At 44.6% G+C, this 26,574-nt stretch overlaps 1 protein-coding gene across 2 annotated transcripts; it reads right to left on the bottom strand.

Moving 5' to 3' along the window:
- Positions 1-1,244: 1,244 nt before the first annotated feature.
- Positions 1,245-24,845, bottom strand: Bnip3l (BCL2 interacting protein 3 like). Of its 2 annotated transcripts, none has more exons than XM_005075233.4 (6): positions 24,654-24,845; positions 14,636-14,819; positions 9,395-9,467; positions 5,448-5,551; positions 5,181-5,330; positions 1,245-3,822 (listed from the first exon to the last, which is right to left on the bottom strand). In XM_005075233.4, exons 1-6 carry the CDS (start codon positions 24,748-24,750, stop codon positions 3,774-3,776), a joined length of 657 nt encoding a protein of 218 aa, XP_005075290.1. In that variant the 5' UTR covers positions 24,751-24,845; the 3' UTR covers positions 1,245-3,773. The 2 variants fall into 2 exon arrangements, with proteins under 2 accessions (XP_005075290.1, XP_012972742.1); XM_013117288.3 differs by lacking the exon at positions 24,654-24,845 and adding an exon at positions 15,501-15,524.
- Between the last annotated feature and the right edge of the window lie 1,729 nt (positions 24,846-26,574).

Genomic DNA, 26,574 nt, shown 5'->3' with positions numbered 1-26,574 from the left:
CCAGGGGTCAGGCCTGCTAACTAGAGTGGTCTAGGAGACTCTGGAGGCTAGAGGTCTTCAGAGACGGGGCTTACAACAGGAATTTCTGAACATACTGGCACCCAGAGTTGTCATGAATGGTCAACAGACACTGTCATGTGGTCCCTAAACTGGTGTATCCTTTGTAAAACGTGCGTTACAAGAGTCCAGTTTTGTTGAGTGTGAGTCTCCTAAACATGAATGGCTACTCCAGGACTGCTTTAGGAAAACTGACTCACACTGGCTCTTGAGAGGCTGGTGCCTGCAAACTGCTTCTGCTTTCAGCCGGCATCTCCACCTTGACTGATATGATGGGAGTTTGACAGTCTGAATACAAATGACCCCCAGGTTCAAGAGGTGAGTGCTTGGGGCCCAAACTGCAGCACCACTCTAAGTGGAAAAGCTTGAGCTGACAAGGTGGATCACTGGAGACTGCCTTTGAAGCACAGTCCCCAATCCCTTCCTGTCTGCCACCAAGTAAAAACCTCCTCCACCATCCTGCCACTAGTGATGGTGAGTTAATTAACCCTGTCTGGCCCGAGTTCCATCACTGTTACTAACAGCTGCTGCAATGCTCAGGAGGGGAGTCCCCAGCAGGCAGGTTTGTGTTGAAAGGCTGTGCATGTAAACTTACAGAGATGCTGACTAATACAAAGTCTTATTCTCTACCCCACACTGTATACTGAATTGTGTGCAACTCCACCACATTTCAGGTTAAAATTATAATCAGTCTCATGCTTATGTGGGGGGTGACAGAGTGCTGTGGGTTGAATCCAGGACTTTCCAGGACAGGCAAACACTCTCCCGGTGAGCTACATTTCTGGTTCTACAGTCCAATTTAATGTGGGGCCAGCCCCAATCATATTACAAAACCCAAGTGATCACCCACTACCATTTGGCTTGTTACCTCTTGAATACAAAATTCCCAGCAGGGGCCGGGCGATGGTGGCACACGCCTTTAGTCCCAGCACTCGGGAGGCAGAGGCAGGCGGATCTCTGTGAGTTGGAGGCCGGGCTGGACCGACAGCCTCCAAAACAATACAGAGAAACCCTGTCTCGTAAAACCAAAAAAAAAAAAAAAAAAAAAAAAAAAAATTCCCAGCAGGAAGGCTTGGACAACACTACTCCTTGAACAACCAGGTATTCTGGTCCTAGCGAGGGTTTCGTGTAATAATAGAAAGGCATTTCAGGCAACAAGAATGATGTCAAAATGATATAATGAGAGGCAGGTTTTGTGAGAGCTTTAATGGCACAAAATGTTTATAGCTACAGGTTACACGTGTTCTGTAAACTGTAAGGAATGACGCAAGTGCTGATGAGACAGACGAAGGATGCTTACCACTCTGGCTCAGTTAATGCCAGGAGTCCAACAACTGGTTCACTGTGAGATTCGTCTTGGGCCAAGTCTCCATTTCACTCTGCTGTCAGCGAGTGACTGTGGCCATGTTCTCGGTGCTGCTTTCCTCTTGACTTACAAACATCTGAGCCAGTTTTCATCAAGCTTAAAATGAAGCCTGCTTTTCATTCCAAATTGTAAACAGGAATAAAGCTTTTAAAACATTATCTTAAATTTCAACTCCTGGTTGAATTCTGCTTTGCACTCGACAAGAGTCTGTGTAGGAACATAAATGCCCTGTATGTCAGGGCTGCAAATCAACACTGCACAAGCTCACTGACAGACAGTTGTACTGTGACCATGTTCCATCACATTACTGATGCTTTCAAAAAACGGCAAAACCAAATTTAATTGTAATGTTGAAACAAAATCATAAGTGTCCCCACAGTTCAATGGCACTGCTGATAAACTGCTACTGAATTTATAAAGAAGGTGACGTCTGCCTGTGAGGTCACTTAATGAGCGATCGCTCTGCTCGCTCACACAACCAGCACTGTGAACTGTGCTGTAGTTTAGCCTCAGCAGCCTTGCCAATCTGATTCAGGCTTTTCAAAAACAAACCAACAAATAGGCCATCAGATTTACTTTCTTCCTAAAGAAATTCAAATATAAACACTTGAAATAAATAGGCGAGAAGGCAAATCAAGCGTCACCAGGTTTAAAAGCAAGACAGGAAAAGGGCAAAAGACGCCCACAATCATTTAGACATTAAATGCCAGAAAGAAAATAACTCACAAAAACTACTTTGGATATATTATCTTTCTTAAAGATTAACAGCTATGTTCTTGAAAAATGATAGAAATAAATTTCTTCCTATCTGTGTTACTTTCCATTTCCATATAACACACCAATTTTATAACCCTTTATGTGAGAGAGGAGTTAGTTTCTACATGCTAGCAAACCTGGTTGCCATATTTATTCAAGTCAACCTGGTGCACCACATAGGTTGCTAGCTTTGAAATTCACAATGGTTCTGCAACTACAGCACAGTCTGCATCTTAAACAGTAATTAATTATATATAAAACATAGAGTCCTTCAGAGTCATGCTATGTTCTGAAATCCAACAAAGTCTACTTGAGATAATCTGCAATCCTGATGCTAACAATTTGGTCCTAAAGCTTCACATTTTAGAAACAGACAAAAGAAAGTCTGCCATTCAAAGAATTTTCTGAGTACTGTGGAACATCAGGAGTTTGACAGCACTGAAAAGATAACCACGTGAGAAAGGCACCAGGGTCTGGGAGATCCTAGGGACACATTGGGAAGACCGCGGCGAAGTGAGGGACTCGAGAATGAATGGCATCTTTCCAGAGCTTTGTCAACTGCTCCCACAACCCAGGTCTGCTTGTTGCAGTTACACAGGTGCTTAGAATAACTCTGAAGTTATTCTTTAGAGTGTAAAGGCTTCAGGTGTAAGTAAAGCTTCCTAAAACAAGAAGCCTCTATTAACACCATGAATCAGACTCATTCCAAGTCTCTTCTTAGAAAAAAAAGGAAGGAAAGAAACTAGAAAAACAAGAAAGTCATGAGAAATTCACATGCAGGTAACACATGAAAATACCAAATGCACAAAAATTCTCAAAAGCAATTTCATGTATGTCTAGGCCTGAGGCATTCCTTAGAAATAAAGATTCTCTATCATAGAAAAGATAGCATTGCAACATAGTAATGCTAAAATCTGCCAGTATGCTCTATTCTTCTAGTTCCTGTCACTCATACAGGCTGCCTCCTACAAATTGAAGGCGGAACAGGAGGCTTAGGAAAAGAGCGGCTCCAAAGCTGGTTTAAAGTAATTTTTATTGCCCAGGATATTTTTTTTTCCTCGTGTCTTGCTTTTTTTTTTTTTTTTTGGTTTTGTTTTCTTTTGTTTTTAATAACTATAAATTCAAGCTTAGGTAAGCTTGTCTTTGTCCTGGAAAACAAAAAACTAAATAAAGCTTTTTTATAGTATTGTTTGCAAACCTGACCTCATTTAGAAAGAGATGTAGTTGCATGGCTAGAATACAGCTTCTAGCATGAATGATGCAGGTGTGACTCTGTTGGTACTATGAGGAGACCATGGCATTGTTGACAAGATTATAATCTGCTGGTGGCATTGCTGAAAAAAGCCCTTGCAAATTTCTAAACGACAGGAAACTCTGTTAGGAATCTCTAAAGTGTCTTACAGGCCAAAAAGGGGGCAAGGTTAGTAAATTACCTCAACAGAGTTTGAGTAAAATACTGGATTTGAGAGTTACTGGAATTGGGTATGTAAAAATAGGGTTGTGGTTGGGAATCATGCTTACAATAGGTCTCAAATTCAAACTACAATACACCACTTCACAGGCCACGCGAATTTCCAGGAGCTTTTCATTTCCCTCAGTAGGAGCTGGCAGAAGGTGTGCTCAGTCGTTTTCCAATATAGATGCTGAAAGGAAGCAGAGCATACCATTTTTCATCTGTTTCCACAATTACACCAGCCTGGCTCACAGGGTGATCTCTATTGACAAGCTGGTAAACGTCTGTAAGTCTCAGCTCACACTTCCCAGACTCCTGAGCCACACTCACCTCCTTCTTGTATCTGCTAAACAAGCATGCTCTCACTGAGCTACAGCCCACTGACTAGCTCAGACCAGATGGTTTTATAGGATTCTGTTTACTTAATAAGTCAGGACTGGAAATCACAAGGGCACTGACGTTTAAGACTAGGTCAAGCTAGGAAAGAGACTCCATCAAATCACAAAACAGAGTTTTCCCCAGTCCCCAAGTGTTTGTTTGGATAAAATCTTCTATTGCTATTTCAGATATAGAGAGATGGCCACAGAGTCAGTGCTTTTAAGATGGGACTTAACATGACTTTCCAACACCAGGTAACTCCTTCCACAGCAAAAGCAAAGAGTACCAAGGAAAACAAGAAGCACACTTCTCAAGGCAATAATAGCAAATTAAATCCCCTTAAAAACATTCATTGGCAGCAAGTTAAACTTAATAAAGCAACCAAGAAATAGTTTAAAGATACATGAAAGCAAGAAATACTGCAAGGCCCCCACACCAAGCTTTTTAAGGTAAATGAACTGAACAGCAGGCAGATATTAAGAGTCCCCCCCAAGCGCCACAGTCCCACCCTGCTTCTTCCACAGGTGCCTCCCACTCTGTCTGTAAATACTGGTCCTGTCTTTACCAGCAGATCTTCCACCACGGAGACAGTGAAAGATGCACACGTGTCCATGCTCCAGAGCAGGCACGCCCCTCTGCTACACCTAGCCACTCACAGCAAGATCAGGGATGATCCACTTCCATGCATCAGACACAGAAAACTCACTGGGCATGCTCAGAGTGTAGCAGGGCAGTCGTCTTAAAAAATTAATTAAACTAATGCTTACAAACTGAAATCTTTCAGAAGTGTGTTTTCTTAAAATTCCAATCAAGGGAGAAAGGCCGTTAATTTAAAAGACATGCCACCAGTTAATGAATTAAGGTAAATGAGGCTGACTCTTGAATAAATACCACAAAGTTAAAAGAAAAAGACAGTACCTACAGCAGCCTACCAGTGTATTCAAGAACCCTCCTCCACAATGGTGTGTTTTACCATCTAGGGGGAAAATAGTTTTGCATTTACTCCCATATTTATATTTAATAACATAAATAACCCACAATTAGCTAAATTTTGAATAACTCCAAAAAGAAAGGTAAACAGAAGACCCCTTGGGAAGTTATTACCCAGGGAAGGAAGGAACACCTTGCTGCCCATTACCATTAAGCAGTGCATTGTCATCGGGTACTTACCCCAGCCCCAAAGCCAGCACGTGAGAAAGGAAGAGAGACGGGATGAAGACCTTCAGGAACTCTGCAGAGAAAATGCCCCCTTTCTTCATGGCTCCGCTCTTCCTCATGCTTAGAGACACAGCACGCTTAGGGTGTCTGAAATGGAACTCTCTGGGGAAGAAGTTCAGAGGCTGGTTTCAGAACATAGGTGCTGCAGATCTGCTGGGACTACACCAGCCCCACAGACAAGAACATAAAACACATCGCCAAGATGCGTGGGAGACTTACTTGGGTGGGATGTTTTCGGGTCTACTGGACCAGTCTGATACCCAGTCTGCACTTTTCTTCAAAGCCTCAACTTCTTTCTCTCCTTCTACAACTTCTTCTTCTGACTAAAAAGAATTCAAACAGTGAGAGGGGAGGAATAAGAGAACAGAAAAGAAAGACCAATTCTTTTAAATAGAAAACAAACTAACCAGTCATCCATTAGTAATTTTTACGTTGGAAATCTGTTTTCAGAAAGGGCTCAAAACCGACCTAGGAGCATCCCAGAAAGAGCAAGTAAGAGCAAGTGAGGAGGCTGACGTAGGCTGCACTGAAGGACAGACTGTAACCTGGGAAAAGCCCTCTTTAGGGATGTGAAGACATTCATAAGGACCATGTTTCTTACTTCCTAAAGGGAGATTGTTTTTTAAAGAGGAATTACTGAACATTTCTCAAGATTCTGAAACTGGGTAGTCAAGGTTTTTTTTTTTTTTTTTTTTTTTTTTAGGGGGTAATCTATTTTAAAGTGAGTCAGAAGTTAACATCTATTGTAGTAAATAAATGAAAAATATTTTTATTGTTAGTGATAACCTGAGTTTTAAGGCCAGAAATTTTTTTTATTTTACATTTCCACAAGCTTTTTCTTATAGCCAGGCTGGCCTTTGATCTCCCAAGTGCTGGGATTATAGACTTGAGTTACCATGCTTGGCAAACTCTCTTTTAACAGAAATGAAGGGATGAGAAATCCCTAAAAATGACACACTTGTTGAATTTATTCAGTTTTAAAGGTGAGACTGTGACTGGCCCACTCACAGGACGCTTTTCCACAGCCCCACCTCCTAGAGACTCAGCTGTCTGGAAAGGGAGCTTGAGCTTGGCTCTACACATAACAAACACCCTTTACTACCAAATCCAGGCCTAAGCTCAGGGGCTGTTTGAGTCCCTTTGTCAGCATGGCCCTTATCTAGTTCTGCTGAAGTTGGCAAATTCCACAAACAGCACAATGCAGCATTTAGGATGGCGCTTTTTCCAGCAGACACTGAGATTACTCAGAATCATGAGCTGGCTCTTTGGAGAAACCCCGAAGTCATCTCTACAGAAACAAACCAGCAGGCACACAGCAAGCACTGAGCAGCCTGTGTGCACACCATTTCTGAGTCTTCAGCCTTTTGGTTTTCCTTTTGGATTTATATCTATTTATGAGGGGTGGTGCATGTGCTATAGCACATGAGTAGAAGCTGCTTTGCTTCCTCCGTGTGTGCTGGTGCTCCAATGGAACTCAGGTGGCCAGGCCATCTCACTGGTCCTCTTGTTCTTTTGGTTTGGTTTCAGCAATGCTGGAACTTAAGCCTAATGCCTCCAACATGCTAGCAAGGGCTTTGCCTCAGTAAGTACACCCCAGCCTTATAGCATTTTTTTCTGTTTAGTTCCTTCTTGGCTCCCAGGAGTCTAACTGCTTGCTGATTTAGTATAGGGTTTTTTGAACAAGTTCGTACTTTCTCATTTTCAGAGAAAACAAAGTAAGATTTGTGCTTTGAATTTTCAAGATAGTGGGATTTTCTCCAGAGGAATGAAGCAAAGTTATCTCTGGATTCATACAGTTGTTTCAATCCATAGGCATATTTCTAAACTTATTTTAAGGCTCTGCATTTCCTTTATTAATCTTAAACTTGCCAATCCCAGAGTTTGGGGAGAGGGTGGTGAGACAGCCTCACCAAACACTACAGGCTGACCTCAAACTTACTATATAGCCTAGCCTGGCCTTCAGACCTCATGATTCTCAACCCTGAATTCAGAAACTACAATACAGATTGTAACATCATGTTTGGTCCATTTAGAGGTTTTGCATCATCTTTCTGTAATTAAAAATACATCAAAGGGGCACCTCATCTAACCACATAGGATTCTGCTCTTCCCACAACCACCTCAAACAGTCCTGGGAGGTGGGGGGTTGGCCGTTACCTCACACCCATTTAATTCTTCATTTTCTGGCCCATATCCAGTTCTCTTCAGGTCTCTAAACAGGGACATTAAACTGCAAGTCTGAATCCACGTACAGATAAACCACAGTCTCACAACTGAAAAGGAGGCTATTTCCAAAGATGGCAACCTAAAAACACAATGTCTGCACGAGGCTGAATATACTTCTTGCTACACAATGGAGCCTCATGGGCACCATCATCCTTTCAATAAGAGGAACACTCTGCCCAGGGCCGTGCCTGCTTGGGAATGCCCACAATGGGGTTTTGCAGACCTGGGAGGTCAATTTGTATGCCCAGTCTCCTGGGATTGACTCCCTTCAGAGGTTAGTTTCAGTGGAAGGTCTGGGTCACAGGCTTAGATTTGCTCTCAGTCCTGGCTCTAACAGTGATTTGCTTTGTCATCTTAGATGATAACCACATGAGGACAAAGTGCCTCTCCCCATCTTCCCAATAGAATAACATTACCCCCACCACTGGACTGAGAAACTTAGTACTGAGAACAAATACTGGTAAGTACTGGTGTCTTTCCTCACTTCTCTGGGTAAAGCAGGAACATGACATCTCATTTATCCTTGCAAGGACAGCCTTAGTCAGCTGTTCTTAACAAAAAATTTACCCATTTATGAAATACCACTTTCCTAATCCCTACTAATTTTTCAATTACTTCATTAATCTTAGAAATATAAATGCTTTACTTGCAATATAAAGCATCCACTAATTCTCTCTCTTCTTTTAAGATTCTTACTTCACAGACCCAACATTGTCTTTACAGGAATTACACTACCTTGCCAAAACCCATGCTTGCTTGTCCTAGCTGGTCAGTCTATCAGCATGTCTTATTCCCTGCTTAAGATCAATCTCACTGACACCTGTCAGAATGTCATAAGCTACCCCCACCCCTCTGATTTCTTTCCAATTTTATGGTGGCTGCATTCATCCTTAAGATCGCAGTTAAATTCAGCGACCACATGACCTGATCACACACTCATTTTTCTGAGTCAGGGCTGCACACATCAGTGTTTCATTGAGCCAGAAGTGCCCATGAGGGTTAGGGAGAGAACAGAACTCAGAAAGCAAATGAGTTTGGGAAAGACTTGGCTTCAGCTGGTGTCTTTCTTCGGGCTTTGCACAACTTGACATGACAACTCATGGGGCAAGGACAGAGGACTGCCACTTATTTGAGGGAGCTTTCCAACTCTTGAAGACACTCTGGAATATGTCTAAACAAAAGAATCAGACTGAAGGACATCTATAGCAGAGTACCAACACTTTCCTCTCCTCTGTCTAGGGGACACCCTTTTTGCCATGAACTTCGTGTGCTTTTTCCACACCAGTTACAGCATCCTGCATATGGCCAAATTCATACACACAAGCCAGAGATTCAAACATTTCAGCCAATCACCAGCAAGCAAGCCTCTCTACACAATGAAGTGCATCACAGAGTAAACTGGTGGTGCAGGTTCCAGCATGTAAGTGACTAAAGTGAGCATAAGTAAGCCAGTGTTGAGTGCATGGATTTTTCAGCTTCAGAAAGCAGCAGAGCAGTGAGGTATGGAGAAGCTGTGCAGGCTTCTGGCAGAAGACTAGAACCATGGCACCAGGCACACAGCTCCAGCACAGGGGCCTGTGCTTATGCAGTGAGAGACCACCACAAGATGTCTGCAGGCCTCACTCGGATATCCCCCAGTAACTTTCAAAATGACAAGAAACAACAATTCCTGTCTTCAGTTTATTGTTTTTATGCTTGTTGTGGCATCAAGGGCCAGTCTTAAACAACTGAGACTAAGGCCAACAGTCAATGTGACAGGTATATGAGCTCACAAATGTGCAGTTTTCCCCTGCACTCTGGGCTATAGGCACAAATCTTGTTGGAGAAAAACTCTAATGGTAAGCTACTAACTCAGAATGCAACCAGGCTTGGAGCCCAGCTCCATATTTCAGCCAACAACTCATAGGTGTTTTCCAAATCAAAGTAAAACACACACCCACCTGAGAGCTATGATCCCTGCTGGTGTGCATCTCAACATCAAACATGATCTGTCCATCTTCTTGTGGTGAAGGGCTAGGAGAGAGGAAACTTAGTCCTTAGTTTTTGTTTTTTACATTTATTTTTCTGGACATGTATGTCTCTGTGTATGACTACAAAAATTTCCTGGTGCACATGTGAAGGTCAGTGGACAACACTGGGAGTCTACTCTCCCCTTCTACCATGTGAACTCCTGGAGATAGAACTCAGGTCATTAGACTTGGCAGCAGTCACCTTCATCAACTGGACCACCTAGCTAACCTCATTCAGTAGTTTTAATTCTTGTTTTGTCATATCGTAAGACTTTATTAAAAAATAGAAAATGAAAGTTACAGCAAGATAGTTTTGAAACAGGGGCAAGTCTATCTAACACTAAATGAGCAAATCATATATGTTGAGAGTAAGAGGCAAATGCAAGGGAGTAATCTCACAGAGGGCCCAGACTTTGTCAGTGAATGCCTTCATAGTGACAAGCCACAATATATGGCCTGAAGATACAGAAGCACCAAACTTTCTTGTACTGCTGTCCAGTGATAGTGAAATGATCTTCAAAGTCCAAACCACCTGAGTTCTTTCATAAATAAGCCCCCAGACCTTAGCACGACTGACATCAGGCTGGAGGCACCATTCTGACCTTAAAATCCAGCACATAGACCCCCAACTCATGCCAAAACAGGAGCAAAGCCCTAATCCACTGAAAACCTAATCTGTAATTCCATGATCCAAGAAAGTCCCTAAATGAACTAAGCTTGTTTTTGGGCTCCTGTAGTTTCACTTCTTAACTGTTCTAGCTAACTGAAGTGTGTCAACCAGGATGTGGGTTGCGTGCATAAAAGACAAAATGGTGAAGCTCTGGGCTGCATGATTTAGGCTAGCTCCTTGTGCAGCCACTGGCTGTCATTACAAATTTTCTATTTGACTTTAAGAGTATCTATGTATGTTCTCTGATGGAATTACCTTACAACACTCTCTCTCAACATTATGCATACAAAACAACTCAACATTTCTCAGTCTCTTTAGAGCAGCATTTCTCAACCTGTGGGTTGCCACCGCTTTCACAGGGGTTACATTAGCAAATATCCTCATATCAAATACTTGTAATTTATAAAGTAGCAAAATTAGTTATGAAGTGCAACAAAAATAATTTTATGGTTGGTGGTCACAACATGAGGAACTGTGTTAAACACAGCATTAGGAAGGTTGAGAGCCACTGCTTTAGAGAATTCTGTGAACTATGAGCTGCTTTCATGGTCCTGTCAGGATCTGTCCTTTCCACTGTCACCATCTTGTGAGTATACGCTACAGCTTTTAACGGCTACACAATGCATGTGTTGGCTTGCTTCATGTCAACTTGACACAGCTAGAGCCATTTTGGAAGAGAGACTCTCAATTGAGAAAATGCCCTCTCCAGAATAGTGAATTTCCTTGATTAATGATCAATGTGGGACGGCCCAGGTCACTATGAGCAGGGCCAGTCCTGGGCTGCTGGTCCAGGTGGAACAAGCGTGAAAGAGTGAGCCAGTAGGCAGCAACTTCGGTCCATGCCTTGAGCTTTTCCCCTGACTTCCCTAGATGGCTGACTACAAGCTGTGAGATGAAACAAACCCGTTCCTCAAATTGCTCTTGGTCATGGTGTTCATCATAACAGAAACCTTAAGACATGAGACTACAGATGTCTTGTTGAGTCAGAAATTAAAGAGGTCTACAAATTGTAAAATAATTGCTATTATTCATAATATTTTTGGTGATGGAGCTGGACATGGTGACACACACCTTTAATCCTAGCATCTGGGAGACAGAGGCAAGTGGATCTCTGTGTTTGAGGTCAGCCTGGTCTATATCAGTGTTCCAGGACAGCCAATGTTACAAAGACACCACCATCTCAAACTAACAAAAAAACCTCAAAACAAAACAAATCAAAATTTTGTTATAGGAAACAGTTACGTTTCATCATGAAAGAATTATGTCTGGGTCCCTGAGATGGCTCCATGGGTAAAGATGCTTACCTGACAACCTGAGCTTGATTCCTAGACCTATGTAAAGGTATAAGGAGAGAACCAGATTCAAGAAGTTGCCCTCTAACCTATACACAACACACTGTGGCACATGTGCACAAAAAAGCACATGCACATAATCAATTAGTTTTTTATTTTCAAAAGGAGTCTTAAATGGGAATAGAAAAAGGTTCACATCAAACAAGCATTATGTAAATTTAGGAAACTTTTTTCTTGAACAAGCATGCCAGGCTTCAGAAGCTACAGCACAGAAAGCACACAGGACAAGGAATTCCCGTTTTTGTGCTGGTAATACTATGGCATCAAGGGTCGCCCCATATACCTATGACCAGGCCCGACAGTCAATGTGACAGGTTGACAAGCCCACAGAAGGGCTGTTCTCCCCTGCACACTGTGCTGCTGATAGCAATATTGTTCTTCACCAGTAAGCTGTTCACACCTGACGATGTAGAACAACATCAAGCTTGGAGCCTAGCTCCTCACAGGCTCAACCAGGGAGTCTGTCAAACCACTGCGATGTGCTTGTCCTGCAATGACAGCCAAAGGAGGAACTCTAGGGATAGGTCCACATTGGGCCTTTAGAAACTGCCTGGAATGGCAGGATAGAACACAAGGCAAGGCATGCTGACACATCTTCTAACCACCACTGCGGTGTCCTAGGACTCAAAGAGCCACCTGCTGCTGTCTCTAGAGTGCTAAAATTAAGGCTTTGTACCACCACACCTGGCATGGGATAGCTTTTAAACAAAACATCTGTAAAACAGGCTAGCCGTAGTGGTATAGGCCTGAAATCCAGCTATTCTAGACTCTGGGGCAGGGAATTTTCAAGTTCAAGGCTTGACCAGGCTACAGAGCAAGTTTAAAACCAGGCTGTGCAACTCAGCAGGGCTATTCCCAAAGCAGACAGTCACAGAGGGCTAGGCATGTAGCTCTGCAAAGGAGCTCTTGCCCAGCATGCTAGAGGCACTGGGTTTAGTCCTCAGCACCAAGATGAGAAAGTAGAGGAAAGGAGAAGACAGAAAAGGGAAGAGAGGGAAGAGGAGAAGAGAAAATGTCTATCAGCTGAGGTTAATATCCAATAATCCTAAGAACCCCTCCACCTACAAGAAACTCTTCCTGAAAACTTCAAATACAAGTCAAATGGCAGGGACCTGTCTGTTGCAATGTAGTGCTATGAATGTTTGTGTACACGTGTGTGTGCCTGTGCAACTACATGCCCTTGTGGAAGCTAACAATGATTCTCTTATTTCCTCGCTTGTTCCCCATCGTATTTTGTGACGAATTCATAGTCCATCACACACACATCACTGCCATCATAAGTTAAACAGGATGCCAAGCAAGTGACTTCTCTGCACCCTGTGAGCAACAGGCTCACGGGCACATGATACCAATGATCAGGCTCACATATGCACATGTACAAAAATAACCTAGAGAGGACAAAAAATGTCAGAAGCCCAAATAGAAAGCTCTAGTAATCCTTCAGCAAGTCCCTGGATATAAAACTTTATTCTGGCCTGGCATGGTAGCACAAAACTTTAATCCCAGCACTCAGGAAACAGAGACAAGCAGATCTCTGTGAGTTCAAGGGCAGCCTGGTCTACATAGAGTTCTAGGACAGTCAGGGCTGCACAGAGACCTTGTCTCAAAAACAAACAAAAACCCTGAAAGCCAGACCAGTGCTGCAGCTTCCAGAATTGATGGCAACTGTTCAGAAAGAACCATGTGCTCATTTCTGCTTGTGACAGGAGACACAGCAACAAGGCAGAGATAACACCAAGGTGGCAGGGTGCTCACTGTGCCAAACAGTCAACGAACCTGTCCTCCAGCTGCCTTGGAGACAGAACTGGGTCATAAGGCATGCAGGAAGGTCAAGTTTGGTTTAACTTCTTTCTGTTTTTCTCACATATTAGCCATGTGCTATAGACAAATTTCCTCCTGCTGCTGCTTACATTTTTAAATGTTCCTCAATCTTTTTCCTGTGCACATGTTATCTCCAACATGGTGAATCATCAACTAGCTGCAAATGAACCAGATCATTGCAGCATGAGTACTGTATGAGGCTAACACCCTGCAGGGAACTTCTCACCACTTCTGGAGATGGGTTGGAGCCCTGGCAGACCTTCAATGTGTGGTCATCCTCCTGCTCAGCCTCTTATAGGTATATCTTACCTATATCCAGCTTACAACTGTTGATGTTATTTAATATCTAGTCTCTCCGGAAGGAAAAGAAAAAAAGGTTTAGATGAAAATTAATTAACCATGTGGTTTGTGTTTTTCCTTTCATTCCTACATCTTTCTGTATATTTACTCCTCACCATACAACCTGTAAGGACTGGAATCAGCTTTCCAGAGGCAAAGAGCCATGCAGAGATATAACATTTCCTCTGAGAGCATGGATGGCCTTCAGCACAGACGTGGCTGGGACCTCATTAACATGCAGGTCCTTTGAGCAGAGCATTTACTCATTGCCTCATGTATGCCAGCCTGTTCCTGTGAAGTGTGCAAAAAGGCCACATGGTCCCTGCATCTGGCTGCCTAGTAAGGGAGACAGAATTAAAGTGACTCAACATGGGCCCCAAAACAAAGGAAAATGGGAAACTCAGATGAACTCAGTAAGTGTACATTATTTTCACTTAAAACTGCATTTAGTCTGTGTGTGTAGACAGCTGTACATGTGTGGATGTGCATATGGAGGCCAGAGTACAACTTGAGGAAGTCAGTTCTCTCCTTCCACCGAGTTCGACCCAGGATGAAATGCAGGTCAACCAAGCTCGGCAACAAATGTCTTCATTAGCTTACCCATCTTAACAGACTGCTACTCAATTTGAAACTGATAAACATCCGAAAATAATTCAATCTGAGAATAAAAATGACAATGGGGGAGGGGCAACAGTGAGCACTCAGGTGCCTATTCTTTAGCTATTCACTTTTTAATTTTTCCTGAGACACAATCTCACTGACTGGCCTGGAACTCTGAGATGTAGACCATGCTGATCTCGAACTCACAGGCTGCCTCTGCCTTCCAAGTGCTGAGATTAAAGGTATGCACCACCACTCCTAGCCTAGCTGTCTAGTTTAAACATGTATGATACAATAAATGTGGAGGCCCATTCTCTTAGTGACTATTTAAGCAAACGAGCCTTCTCCTCATGAGAATTACCTTCATAACCACACAGGGCCTTCACATACCTGTCACAGTGAGAACTGCCTCTGGAGCTGCTCTGTCCTGACTCATGCTGTGCATCCAGAAGGATCTTCTCCATGTCTCCATTGTGGATTGAGGATGAGGAAGGGACGTGCTCCAGGCCCCCATTCTTCCCGTTGCCATTATCATTGCCATTGCTGCTGTTCATGGGTAGCTCCACCCAGGAACCTGTTGGACGGGTCAGATAACCAGTCATAACCACAGTGGGGCTGAATCCCTCCTGTGCACACACATGTCCATATGCTGAGTTCAGATAAGAATACTGACTTGCCTCAAACTGAAGTCAAAGTATTCCAAAGAAAGTAAACAGACAGAGTCAGAATCCGTGTTGTTCTGTCCCAGAGGAACTCACACATTAAATCCACTCGGAAAGCAGAAATCTAAAACTAGACATGCTTGTCAGCCACTTTTCTTTCTGGTTAAAGCTAATATATGTCCAAACAATTCTTTTGTGAAAACTCAGGCTGTTCTGCAAAATTATGTCTCTTCCTTTACTAGACAAATTGTTAAAACCATTTCAGTTACACACAAATGCACTTGCCATGGGTGCCACAGGATCTTCACCAAATTAAATCAGCATATGACTTAGCAACATCATCCAGTCCATCTTCACAGACCACAGCTGTCTCCTAACTAACACGTACTGAAAAGCTCCTGGAGTAGAAACCTGAGTGTAATTACAAAGTTCCCACACCCAGAGCATGTTCTAAATGCAGCTTGTCCTTAATAAACCAAATGAAGTTAGAAACTGAGGGGGGGAAGTGGGAGTATCGGCCCCAGTCCACGCATATTGTCTCCCTTTCGTCCTGCCACGCTCTTTCAAGTCTTTCTCTTCCACACTGAACGTACCTTACAAGATTGTTCCTTCCCTCTTCTCTCCCAGGACCTCTACTTTCTAGTGTTTTCATTAAGTCCTGAGTGTGTGGAGGAGGGAGAAGCTACTGTAAATGGGCTACAGTCGAGACATTTGGGATAAATAGTTGAAGGGGGTGGAACCATAGGAAAAGGGGATGGGCCTTTGTAATCTGCATGTTCTTGAAAATTCTTACTGGTCCAATAGGCAGAATGATTAAGGTGCTTACACCTTAATAGGAATCAGTAACAGTGGACAATTAATCAACTTCACAAAAAAGACATGCTGTATATTCCCTGTTGCACAGTCCTTCGATTTAGGAAATGGTATCAACAGCAAGTACAGTGCTCACACCTGCACTACTCAGGAGTCTGAAGCCGGATGACTGATGATCAAGAATCAGTCTGAGCCTGGGTTGGGCTACAGAGTTAAAGCTCTTTCTCAAAAGAAAATGGAAAAACAAAATCCTCCCAAACCAAAACCTTACAACCTCCAAAATGTAATCAAGCAGTCAGTAGGGCCACATCTCTAAATCCTTGGCAGACCCAGTCCAAATCACCAAAGAACACCCTAAACCCTAAAGTGCACTCCAAATGAGGCAATGAAGCCAGATTCAGCAGGAGGGTGTGCTCACCTGGGGGAGAAGCTCATCTGCCTAGGAATGGAACTCCAGCACTTAACCCCTTCTGTCCTTGATCTCACCAGTCAACAGAGCTGGTGACACAGGGAACCTACTTCCCAGAGCTGCCAGAATCAACCAGCAACACAAATGACCATCAAACAGCAAGCAGACGCTTACTCACACACTAAGGAGTTTGTGTCTATTGCTAAAGAGTTAGCCTGTCCTCTCCATCAAAGGCAGCCCACCCCCACCCCAGCAGTCCTGAAATCACCAATTAATTCCAAACAACATAGGCACACAACAAAATCTAGCCTCATTCTACACTATCTACACTACGTGAAGATGGGCATGGATGAGAACAGAGGAGGAGCAAATAAAACCAGTATCACTAAGAGAGATCTAGTTTAATTAAATATTCAGAGTGTCCGTGGAATAGATAGGAATATGCCAGAGCACATCTAAATTTAGAGCTCTGTAAAATATTCTGGGGGGGGGTGACACACAGAGAGAATAAACAATCTTTCCATCATTCCCACTGTGTCTTGGGTTTTCAAACGTCTGTTAAAACGATTGGCCTTGGTTCTTACAGACAGCCCAGTATGCAAAATAAACAAAACCAAATGAAGCCCAGAGCTGCTCTGGCAGGAGCACTAAGGACCCAGGTCTCCAGACAGGCCCCTGAGACAATCAACATGTGCTTAGAGAATCTAATCAAAGAATGGTACCCACAGAACCTGGGCTTCTGCTCTTCACTTTACTGAAGGACTTCCAATCCACCACGCCAATTCTATTTTCTCCATTATAGTCCTAACATTAGGAACTTGAGAAGACACACCTAGAAATGCTTAGAAGAGACCCCTGGCCAGGCGGTAGTGGTGCACGTCTTTAATCCCAGCACTCAGGAGGCAGAGGCAGGCGGATCTCTGTGAGTTGGAGGCCAGCCTGGTTTCACAAGAGCTAGTTCCAGGACAGGCTCTAAAGCCACAGAGAAACCCTGTCTTGAAAAACGAAAAACAAAACAAAAAGTGGCCCCTGCTGTGCCCTCAACAGCCTGGAGCATGCTGCCCCCATTCCCATCATAAGACAGAATGTCCTCAAGTGGCATATACCAGCACCACAGCTAACAGCACAGACTGAAGCCACTCCCCATGCTAACCCTTACAGTTTATACCCAGACAGGTGCCTTAACCTCTGTGTCTCAGTTTCCTTATCTGTAAACAGGGATAACAGCTGTATCTATTTCAGAATTATTAGGATGGCATAAATAAAGCACACAGAAAATGACAGAATTGCCACATACAGATCAGTCACTATAAGTATATTCTGTATGTCTTCAAAATCCCTGGATTGTAAAACTATGTTCCTTGAACACAGAAATGTTAGTACATAAAACTAAGACTCAGGACTGGAGAGAATGCTCAGCAGTTAAGAGCACTGGTTGTCTACCAAGCGAGTTCCAGGACAGCCTCCAAAGCCACAGAGAAACCCTGTCTCGAAAAACCAAAAAAAAAAAAAAAAAAAAAAAAAAAAAGAGAGCACTGGTTGTTCTTGCAGAGGACCTGGGTTCAATTCCTAGCACCCACATGAGGCTCACAGTCATCTATAACTCCAGTTCCAGAAGATCCCCTACCTCCTTTCTGGGATCCCTGGGCACCAGGGACATTCAAGAAAAACACTCACACATATAGTTTTCTAATCTTAAAAACAAAATCTTAATCGTTCTTTTCTCCTCCCATTTCTAGTACCTACTTTTGTTGTTTCTGTGCTGCTAGGGACTAAGCACAGGTGCAACAAGCCTATTAAACAGTCTCATGTAGCCCAGGTATATCTCAGAATCCAACATTTTGTGTGCTGGATTATAGGAATGCACACCACTACACCTGGCTCCCATTCTTACTTTCAGAGGAAATCACTTTAAATGGTTTCACATGGAATTTCTACAAGTTTATTGTTTTTCTTATGAAATATCTTTTTGGGGATGGAGAAATGGCTCAGTAGTTAAGAGCACTGGCCGCCCTTCCAGAGGTTCAATTCCCAGCATCCACATGACAGCTCATAGCTGTCTGCAACACCAGTTCCAGGGAATATCTGACACCCTCACACAGACATACATGCAGGCAGACTACCAATGTACATTAAAATAAAAAATAAAGAAAATTTATTTGTGTGTGTGTGTGTGTGTATGTGTGTTTGGTTTTTTGAGGTTTCTCTGTGTAGTTTTGGAGCCTATCCTGGCACTTGCTCTGTAGATCAGGCTGGCCTCGAACTCACAGAGATCTGCCTGCTTCTGCCTCCCATGTTTATAGTTTTTTGAGACAGGGTTTCTCTGTGTTCCTCTGGCTGTCCTAGAAATCACATCGTAGATGAGGCTGACCTCAAAAGAAAATAAATATCTGTTTTTCAAGAAAGGGTTTCTCTGTGTAACAGTACTGGCTATCCTAGAACTAGCTTTGTAGACCAGGCTAGTCTCGAACTCACAGAGATCTACCTGCCTCTGCCTTCCCAATGCTGGGATTAAATGAGTATGTCACTACTGCCCAGCTGAAAATGTTTTTTTTTTTTAAATAAGCAAATGGATTTTGCATGTATGGTCCTTTAAGTCATGGTCTTAACCTGTGGGTCATGACCCCACTGGGGCCACATATCAGATAACCTGTATATCAGATATTTACATTATGATTCATAACAGTAACAAAATTACAATTATGATGCAGCAAGGAAGTAATTTTATGGTGGGGGTCAGCACAACATGAGAAGCTGTTAAAGAGTGGCAGCATCAGGAAGGCTGAGATATGCCTTTTCACGGTTACTATGTGCATTCTTTTGAATACCCTGACTCTCACGTTTACAATTTCATGCGTATGGGTGTTTGGCTGGCATGATGTTTGTGCACCACATGGATGCCCGGTGTCTACGAAGGCCAGAAGAGGGTGTCAGACCCCATGGAACAGGAGTTAACAGTTATGAGCCACCATGTGGGTGCTAGGAATCAAACCTGAGACCTATTAAGAGCAGTTGAGTACTCTCACTCCAGCTACCTCGAATCTCACCTTTTATAAAGACACAGCACACTTTAACCACTATCCAATGACAATGGTTAGCAATTACCCAGAAGACTATATTCCCAATATTTTACTACACTGAGGGTTTCAGTAAACATTCTGGAAGGTTATCTGGCTACGTGTAACAAGAACCTTTAAAAGTTATCCTTAACTCAGCAACTGTCTTTCAGAGATAGCCTAGGTATGTGTACACGTGTATCTGTGTGACTGCATGTGTGTACGGAGGTCAGAGGTCACCCTTAGGTAGTTCCTCAAGAGCCATCCTTCTTGTTTTCTGAGACAGCATCTCTCATTGGCCTTGAAGGTGATAATTAGATGATGATGGCTAGCCACTGAGCCCCAAGGATCTACCCATCTCTGCCTCCCCAATGCCAGGGTTTCAAGTGTGGACCATCACGCCTGGCTTTACAGAGGTTCTGGGGAACTCAAATCCTCATGTTTGCAAGCACTTTAATCATGAAGCTATCTCCCTGACCCCAGAAATATTCTCTACGGAAGCACACAGTGCCACAGGGAAAACTAGAACACCTTCCTTAGAAGGAAACCCGTTAGACAGGTGTGGTAGCTCACACCTGTAATCTTAGCCGTGGGAGTCTGAGGCAGGAGGGTTGCTACAAACTCAAGGTCATCCTGGGCTGCACAATGAGACCATGTCTTAAAGCAAAGCTAAATAATCTGGTGTTGATAACAGAAACGGAAACTTTTAAAACATTATCTTCTGAGTGAGACACACAACAAGGAAATAGGTGGGGAGGGGGAGCTAGTTTCTTCTGTCGCTGTCTTTCACCACAAGTCTAGGCCGCCCTGGACGCTATGCCATCTAGGGTACCTTAGAGCATGATTTTCCCTCAGCCTTCCCAGTGCTAGGATTACGTCTTAACAGACAAGACACATGCCTTCTCTTTCCACCTAATTGCTCATGTGCAGTCTCGGGTCCTCTTATGTGCTAACTGCCAATGCTCACAAAGTCCCCTCTTAAGGGGGAAAGGGAACAAGGCAAAGATTTCATGTCATCCAAGAAATACACGGAGGAAACCACCTCCAAGTCAGTTCTCTTCCTCACAAGCAAACTTGAAAGAGCTGAAGCTATTATTGTGAAACGACTGCTTACATGCTGGAAGCTGTCCCTTTGTGTTAGTTGGTACAAAGCCACGATGACTTATTTTCTAGTTGAAGTCTTCTGGAATAGCAGGAGTGGGAATACAAGTTCTGGTCAGTAACTGATCACATTACTCTTGCAGCTTGCAGGCCCTAAGCTTCCATCAACAATTAGTCCTCTTACATATCAGAGGAAACATTTCTTTCTTTTCACGACTTCCCATCTTCAGAGTCTTTCTGTCTGCTTGTTTCAGGTACTGGACGCTGGGACCCCAGACAACCCTGCAACAGTCCCTTACACTCTTCTGCACAACGGACACATCACACTGGTGACTGTCGAGACAGTGGCATCTCACATGCCATACGCTGCCTGTGAAGTGTTGTCAAAAGGAAAGGCAGTAACTACAATTACACAAGAGCTTCCATACTTTGATCTTCCTTATGTCAATTGTGCAGTTTCCTAGGTGTCTTATTCATCTCTTGAGAAACTTGACAGTTTTCTTAATTATAAAAGTTAACAACTAGAAACATCCTTTTAACTCTGGGAGAAATTAGGATATTTGTCCTCCAATTTGTAATAAAATTGAACAGTCCCTCTACAGTGGTAAACAGAATCAGAGCAAACTTTCACTGTTTCAAAATCATCAATAATTCGGACTAGAAAGATAGCTCAGAGATTGGGAACATCGGGGGAGGGGAGAGGGAACCAAGAAAAAGAGAGGGGAATAAGAGGAGGGGAGAAGAAGGACTTGGGGGAGCAGGAAGGTTGAGTCGAGGTAAGAATAGAGGAGAGCAGGATGAGGGATACCATAATAGATCGAGTCATTATAGGCTTGAGGAGAGAGCTGACACTAGTGAGATCTCCAGAGATCTACAAGGATAACATCAACTAGCAAACTAAACAATAGTGGAGAGACTACACTAAAAGCCCCTCCTTGATGATAGGGTTGATGGCTATCCTATATGCCATCCTAGAACCTTCATTCAGGGACTGATGGAAACAGAGACAGATACCCACAGCTAAACACTGAACTGAACTCCTGGAACCTAGTGATAGAGATGGAGGAGCGATGAGCAAAGGGGTCAAGACCATGATGGTGAAACCCACAAAGACAGCTGACCGGATAAGGGGGAGCTCTTGAATCCCAGACTGATTGCTGAGAGGCCAACAGGGGACTGATCCAGACTCCATGAATGTAGTGCCAGTGAGGAGGCCACAGAAATCACTGGGGCCTTGGGTAGTAGATCATGGTATATGAAAGATTTTTGGGAGCTTATTCTAAATAGAGGGATGCTCTCTCAGCCTGGACACATGGGGAAGGGCCTAGGTCCTGCCCTGGATGAAATGACAGACTTTGGAGATCCCCCAAGGAGGGCCTCACCCTTTTTGGGGAATGATGTGGGGATTGGGTGGGGGGCTGGGGAGGCTGGTGGAGGGACAAGGGAGGAGGGGTGGGAGAGGGAGCTGGGATTGACATGTGAAGCATTCATATTTCTAATTTAAATAAAAACATATATTGAGGGGGGGAAAGGTGGATCAGCTATTAAAGAGCACACACTGCTCTTATAGAGGACCAGAGTTGGATTCCTGGTCCCCACATCTGCTTGTATTCCAGCTCTCAAGGATCTAATGCTCTCTTCTGGACTCTATGGGTATCTGCACTCAACTGAGAGAGACATAGGTATATAATTTAAAATCATCTAACAAATTTCAAGCCGGGCGTTGGTGGCGCACGCCTTTAATCCCAGCACTCGGGAGGCAGAGGCAGGAGGATCTCTGTGAGTTCGAGGCCGGGCTGGACTACCAAGCGAGTTCCAGGACAGCCTCCAAAGCCACAGAGAAACCCTGTCTCGAAAAACCAAAAAAAAAAAAAAAAAAAGAAAAGAAATTTCAAAAAACTGCTATTAAAACTCTGCTGTGGGGCTGGAAAGATGGTTCAACAGTTAAGAGCAGTGTCTGCTCTTCCAGAGGACCTGGGTTTGACTTCCAGCATGACACAGAGGCTCACAACCACCTCTAACTCCAGTTTCAGAGGAATTGATGCCCTTTTCTGGTCCCAGTGGGCATCAGCAAGAACTCAGTGAACAGGCAGAGGCAGGCGGATCTCTGTGAGTTCGAGGCCAGCCTGGTCTACAAGAGCTAGTTCCAGGACAGCCTCCAAAGCCACAGAGAAACCCTGTCTCGAAAAACCAAAAAAAAAAAAAAAAAAAAAAAAAAGAACTCAGTGAACATACATACACGCAGGCACACCCATACAAAACCTCCTCTGCCATGATTCTTGAACTAAAGATAAAAATCTCAGGCCAGAGATAATCTGTATTCATTTCAGCTCCTGTTTTCCACAGCTGTGGAACTGCAGCCAGCAAAGTACTTGGACTTATCAGGAGTTCAGATAGTATTAAATTCCTGAATGAATTGTTTTGCTCAGCACCTTAAAAAAAACACTTGGAGGAATCAATAAGGCTTGTTTTGTTCAACTCAAGGCTGTGTGAGGAGCTTTACAGAGTAAAGTGACCTGGCATCATCTAACAGCTTTTCGGTGGCTTTTAAAAGTGCAGCCTAGCCCAAGTCCAATGCTTTCTATCTAGCAGACTTTCCAAAGTAACATCTGGTATCACATGTAGGCTGGGGGTTGGTCTGATCCTGTAAGAGCCACTAAAAATGAAGCAGAAGCTGTCTGGCCCATGACAAACACCTCAAAGCTCTATCAGACTTTGGGAAAAACAATCACACAGAGCTCAACCATTTTTGGTCCTGTTGTTAATAAAGAGTTAAGGAAAGTGAAAATCCCTTTGTATTCTGTGAAACCCCATACCCACACTGACCAGACTCTAAGTATTAGAAGACACTGAGCACAACTGACTCAGAAGGGGCCAGGCTCAGAAGGCACACATGTAAACGTGCACGCACACCCCAAGACAAGGCTCCTGCAAGCACCGTGGGAACTCAAAACAGAAGCGCCACTTCTAGAAAGAACACAACAGGTGTCTCTGTAGTCTCATCATTTCTGAAAATGTATGCTAAGGACAGGTAGAAAAATTTCAATTTCATAGTATGTGATAGGAGTAACATTTAAGGACACACTGACTAAATTTGTTTTAAAACCAGCACTTAAGTGATGTGTCTTATCAAAAGATGGGGCAGAACATCTAAAAATACCTGAATTCTTTTCATTTACTGATGTTTTGGTTTTGTTGTGTTCTGAGACAGTCTTACTCTGGGGCCCAGTCTGGTCTCTACTCTACAGCGCTGGAATGGCAGGCATGCGCCACCACAATGGGGTAAAATACTCAAATGGTCTTCTCATCCTGTAGGCTCAGCAACAACTCTTCGCCAAACTGCCTGGCCACGCCTGAAGCACCCCCTCTTATGAAAGACACCTCCTGACCTTTAAGCATCCAAATGGCGTTTAACGAACTTCGCCACGCCATATGCCAACTACCCCCACTGCCTCTTTCATAAGACACGAAGGACATACAGAAAAGGTTGGGCAAGAAGGTCGATCTCACAACAGGGGACACTCTGAGGACAAGATGTCTGTTAGAAGTGCACTCCGTTTGACTGCAACTCCATCCTGACCAGTGCTTGTGTCCTGGGTCTGCTGTGTTGTTCACTGTATTTCCTGACGTCCACTGCCCAGACTGACGATGGGTGTGATCTGAGGGGTCGTGCTGGTCACTCAATCTATTTCACACAAGAAACAGCACTTGAAAAGCCCTAAGCCTGTCATTCCAGAACGTGGGAGGCTGAAGGCAGGAGGATCAGTTCAGATCATCATCAGCTACACAGAGAGTTCGAGGCCAGCCTGGACTACATGAGACTGTCTCAAAAAAGAAAAGGTACTACAATAAAATGATTCAAGGTTAACAGCAACACTTAAAAAACTCACTTAAAGAACTTGGGAAGTTTTCAGAAAAAAAGGTAAATGACAGGGGCGGTCCAAGCACCCTGCACAAAACTCCGCTGACCCCTGGACTGGCTGGCGTGTGGTAGCAGGCGAGCCCCGCACACCTGCGCTGCCACACGTCCACCCACCACGCCCGGCGGGCCGCGTCCATCTCCCGGCGTCCCCGCCGCACGTCCCCGGCCCCGCTCCGCCCGCCAGCCCCAGCCCGCCGCCCCCAGCTGCGCGCGCCGCCCGCTTCCGACGCCCGCCGCGACCCTAAGCCTCAGCGCCCAGAGCGGAGGCGGCCAGCCAGCGCCGAGCGCCTGCTCCTGACGGGAACGCGCCGCTGTCAGTCACACGCGCAGCCTCGGTCCCGACCAATGGGCTGCCGTCTGCTCCCGCCCCCCGCACGGCGGCGGCGGCGGCCGAACGGCTCCTCCTCCCCCATCCCTCCGCCGAGCCCGGCGGCCCCGCGCTCACTGTTGAGGCCGGCGGGCGGCGGCAGGGGCTGCTCCCCTTCCTCGCAGTTGTTGTTGTTGTTGTGCAGGGGTGGCGGCGGCTCAACTAAGTGAGACATGGTCGGGAGACTGGGAGCGGCGCGGCCGCAGCACGACAGTATCCGGCTCTCGGGCAGCAACACAACAAGTCGAGTCCCCCGGCCCCCTTTTCTGCGTCTGCGCAGTCCCTCCCCGCGTGACATCAGGACCCTCCCAGACCACGTGATGACAACACTGGTGGCAGGGGGCGGGGTGTGAGCGGGGAAGGGGCGTGGCCGGGCCGACCTGGGGCGGGGCACGCCACGGTTGGTCTGGACGTGCGGGTGCCTGAGTAGTGCTGACGCAGGCGCTAGGAACGAATTCCTGAGTGAAACGCACTAACTAGCCAGAATGGTTGGGCAAGGCAGTTGGCGTTGTGTCGAGCCCAGGGAGGAGAGTGCAGCCCGGAAGCGCGGGGCGTGAATGGAGCTCCTCCCACGCCTGCAGCGGACACGTAAGAACTCAACCCTGGCTTTAAAGAAGCAGAAAACCCCAGTTCCTTCCCTTGGTGAAACATCCATCCGTGCCTCCCACAGGACACCGTGTGAGGTACCTTGGAGCTAATCACCCGGTTGGAATTTCTAAAATTTTAATTGCAAAGGTAACATGCGATCCTAGTGAAGAATCAATAATGGCTGGGCGTGGCGCATATCTGTCATCCCAAGCTGAGGCAGGAGGATAGCGAGATCTCTGCAGCCTAGGCTATAAAGTAAGCCCTCGACTTCAAACACAAATTAAAAAGCAACAACAACAAAAACCAGATTTACCCAAACCCTGACGCTTACCAATCTCTGGAAATGATCTAACTCTTGTATGCTCCTGACTGTTCCTAAATACTCCTACATCGTTTCTTTGCCAAGTTTCTCTCAATACGGTACTTGTCTTTTAACTTTGTTTCAGTCCGTAAAGTTGAAAACTTTCATGTATTTTTTTTTAAAGTATGACCTGGGAATATCCACACACCAAGCTATTCCATTTAGGACCAGCCTGTGAGACGGCTCAGCTTGCAGTGCAAACCTGGTGACTGAGTTCGTTCCCCTGAACTCAGGGTAGATGAAAAGCTAACTCCACAAAGTTATCCTCTGACCTCCACATATGAACTGTGGCATGCGCCCTCCTCATAAACCATACACACGCACACAATAATCTAAGATTTATTTTTAGTTACGCATGTGTGTCTGTTGAGGCCGGAGTACCTTTCGAGGCCAGAGGTAACATCTCGCTGGTGCTAAACTTTCTGGAAGTTGTGAGCCACCCAACAAGGGTGCTGAAAATCAAACTCAGGTCCTCTGCAAGAGCAGCACATGTTGTACACTGCTCACCCATCTCTCCTGCCCTAGTAATAATAACTTTTTAAAGATTATGAACTTATTGTAAAACTAACGTTGTAGCCAACTGACCCAATGATAAATATCTACTGATCTATTTTATGTACTGGCCTTTTTGAGAGGGGCTCACTGTGTCACTTTGTAACCCGTTCTGGTTTAGAACTCACTGTGAAGTTCAGTCTGATCTCCAGCCTTGAGACTCTCCCTCAGCCTCCTAAGCGCCAGAATTACAGGTGTGAGCCACCATGCTTGGCTGATATATAGCCTCTTTTGGGGGGGGCAGGGATTGGTTGGTTTGGGTTTTTGGTTTTTTCAAGACAGGGCTTCTCTGTATAGCCTGGATTGTCCTGGAACTTGATCTGTAGACCAGGCTGGCCTCAAATTCAAAGATCTGCCGACCTCTCTCTCCCAAGTGTGGGGATTAAAGGTGTGTTAACACAAAGCCTCTTAATGAATGCACACAACTTCCCCTCCTATTTCTCAGTACTTGTTAATTTTTTCAAAGAACTCTACCAAGCTAGCTATATCCTCAGCCCC

The sequence above is a fragment of the Mesocricetus auratus genome, unplaced genomic scaffold (genome assembly GCF_017639785.1).
Source record: "Mesocricetus auratus isolate SY011 unplaced genomic scaffold, BCM_Maur_2.0 Super-Scaffold_100707, whole genome shotgun sequence".
NCBI classification, from domain to species: Eukaryota; Metazoa; Chordata; class Mammalia; order Rodentia; family Cricetidae; genus Mesocricetus; species Mesocricetus auratus.
Note: the sequence above shows the minus strand (reverse complement) of the source record. Positions and strands in the feature narration are given on the sequence as shown.

Excerpts from the sequence above, each read along its gene's own strand:
- Bnip3l (XM_005075233.4), bottom strand. The coding sequence starts at position 24,750 with ATGTCTCACTTAGTTGAGCCGCCGCCACCCCTGCACAACAACAACAAC. Across the intron at positions 14,820-24,653 it reads GCCGCCCGCCGGCCTCAACA|GTTCCTGGGTGGAGCTACCC; the intron begins GTGAGCGCGGGG and ends CCCGTCCAACAG. Across the intron at positions 5,331-5,447 it reads CCCGAAAACATCCCACCCAA|AGAGTTCCATTTCAGACACC; the intron begins GTAAGTCTCCCA and ends CTTCTTCCCCAG.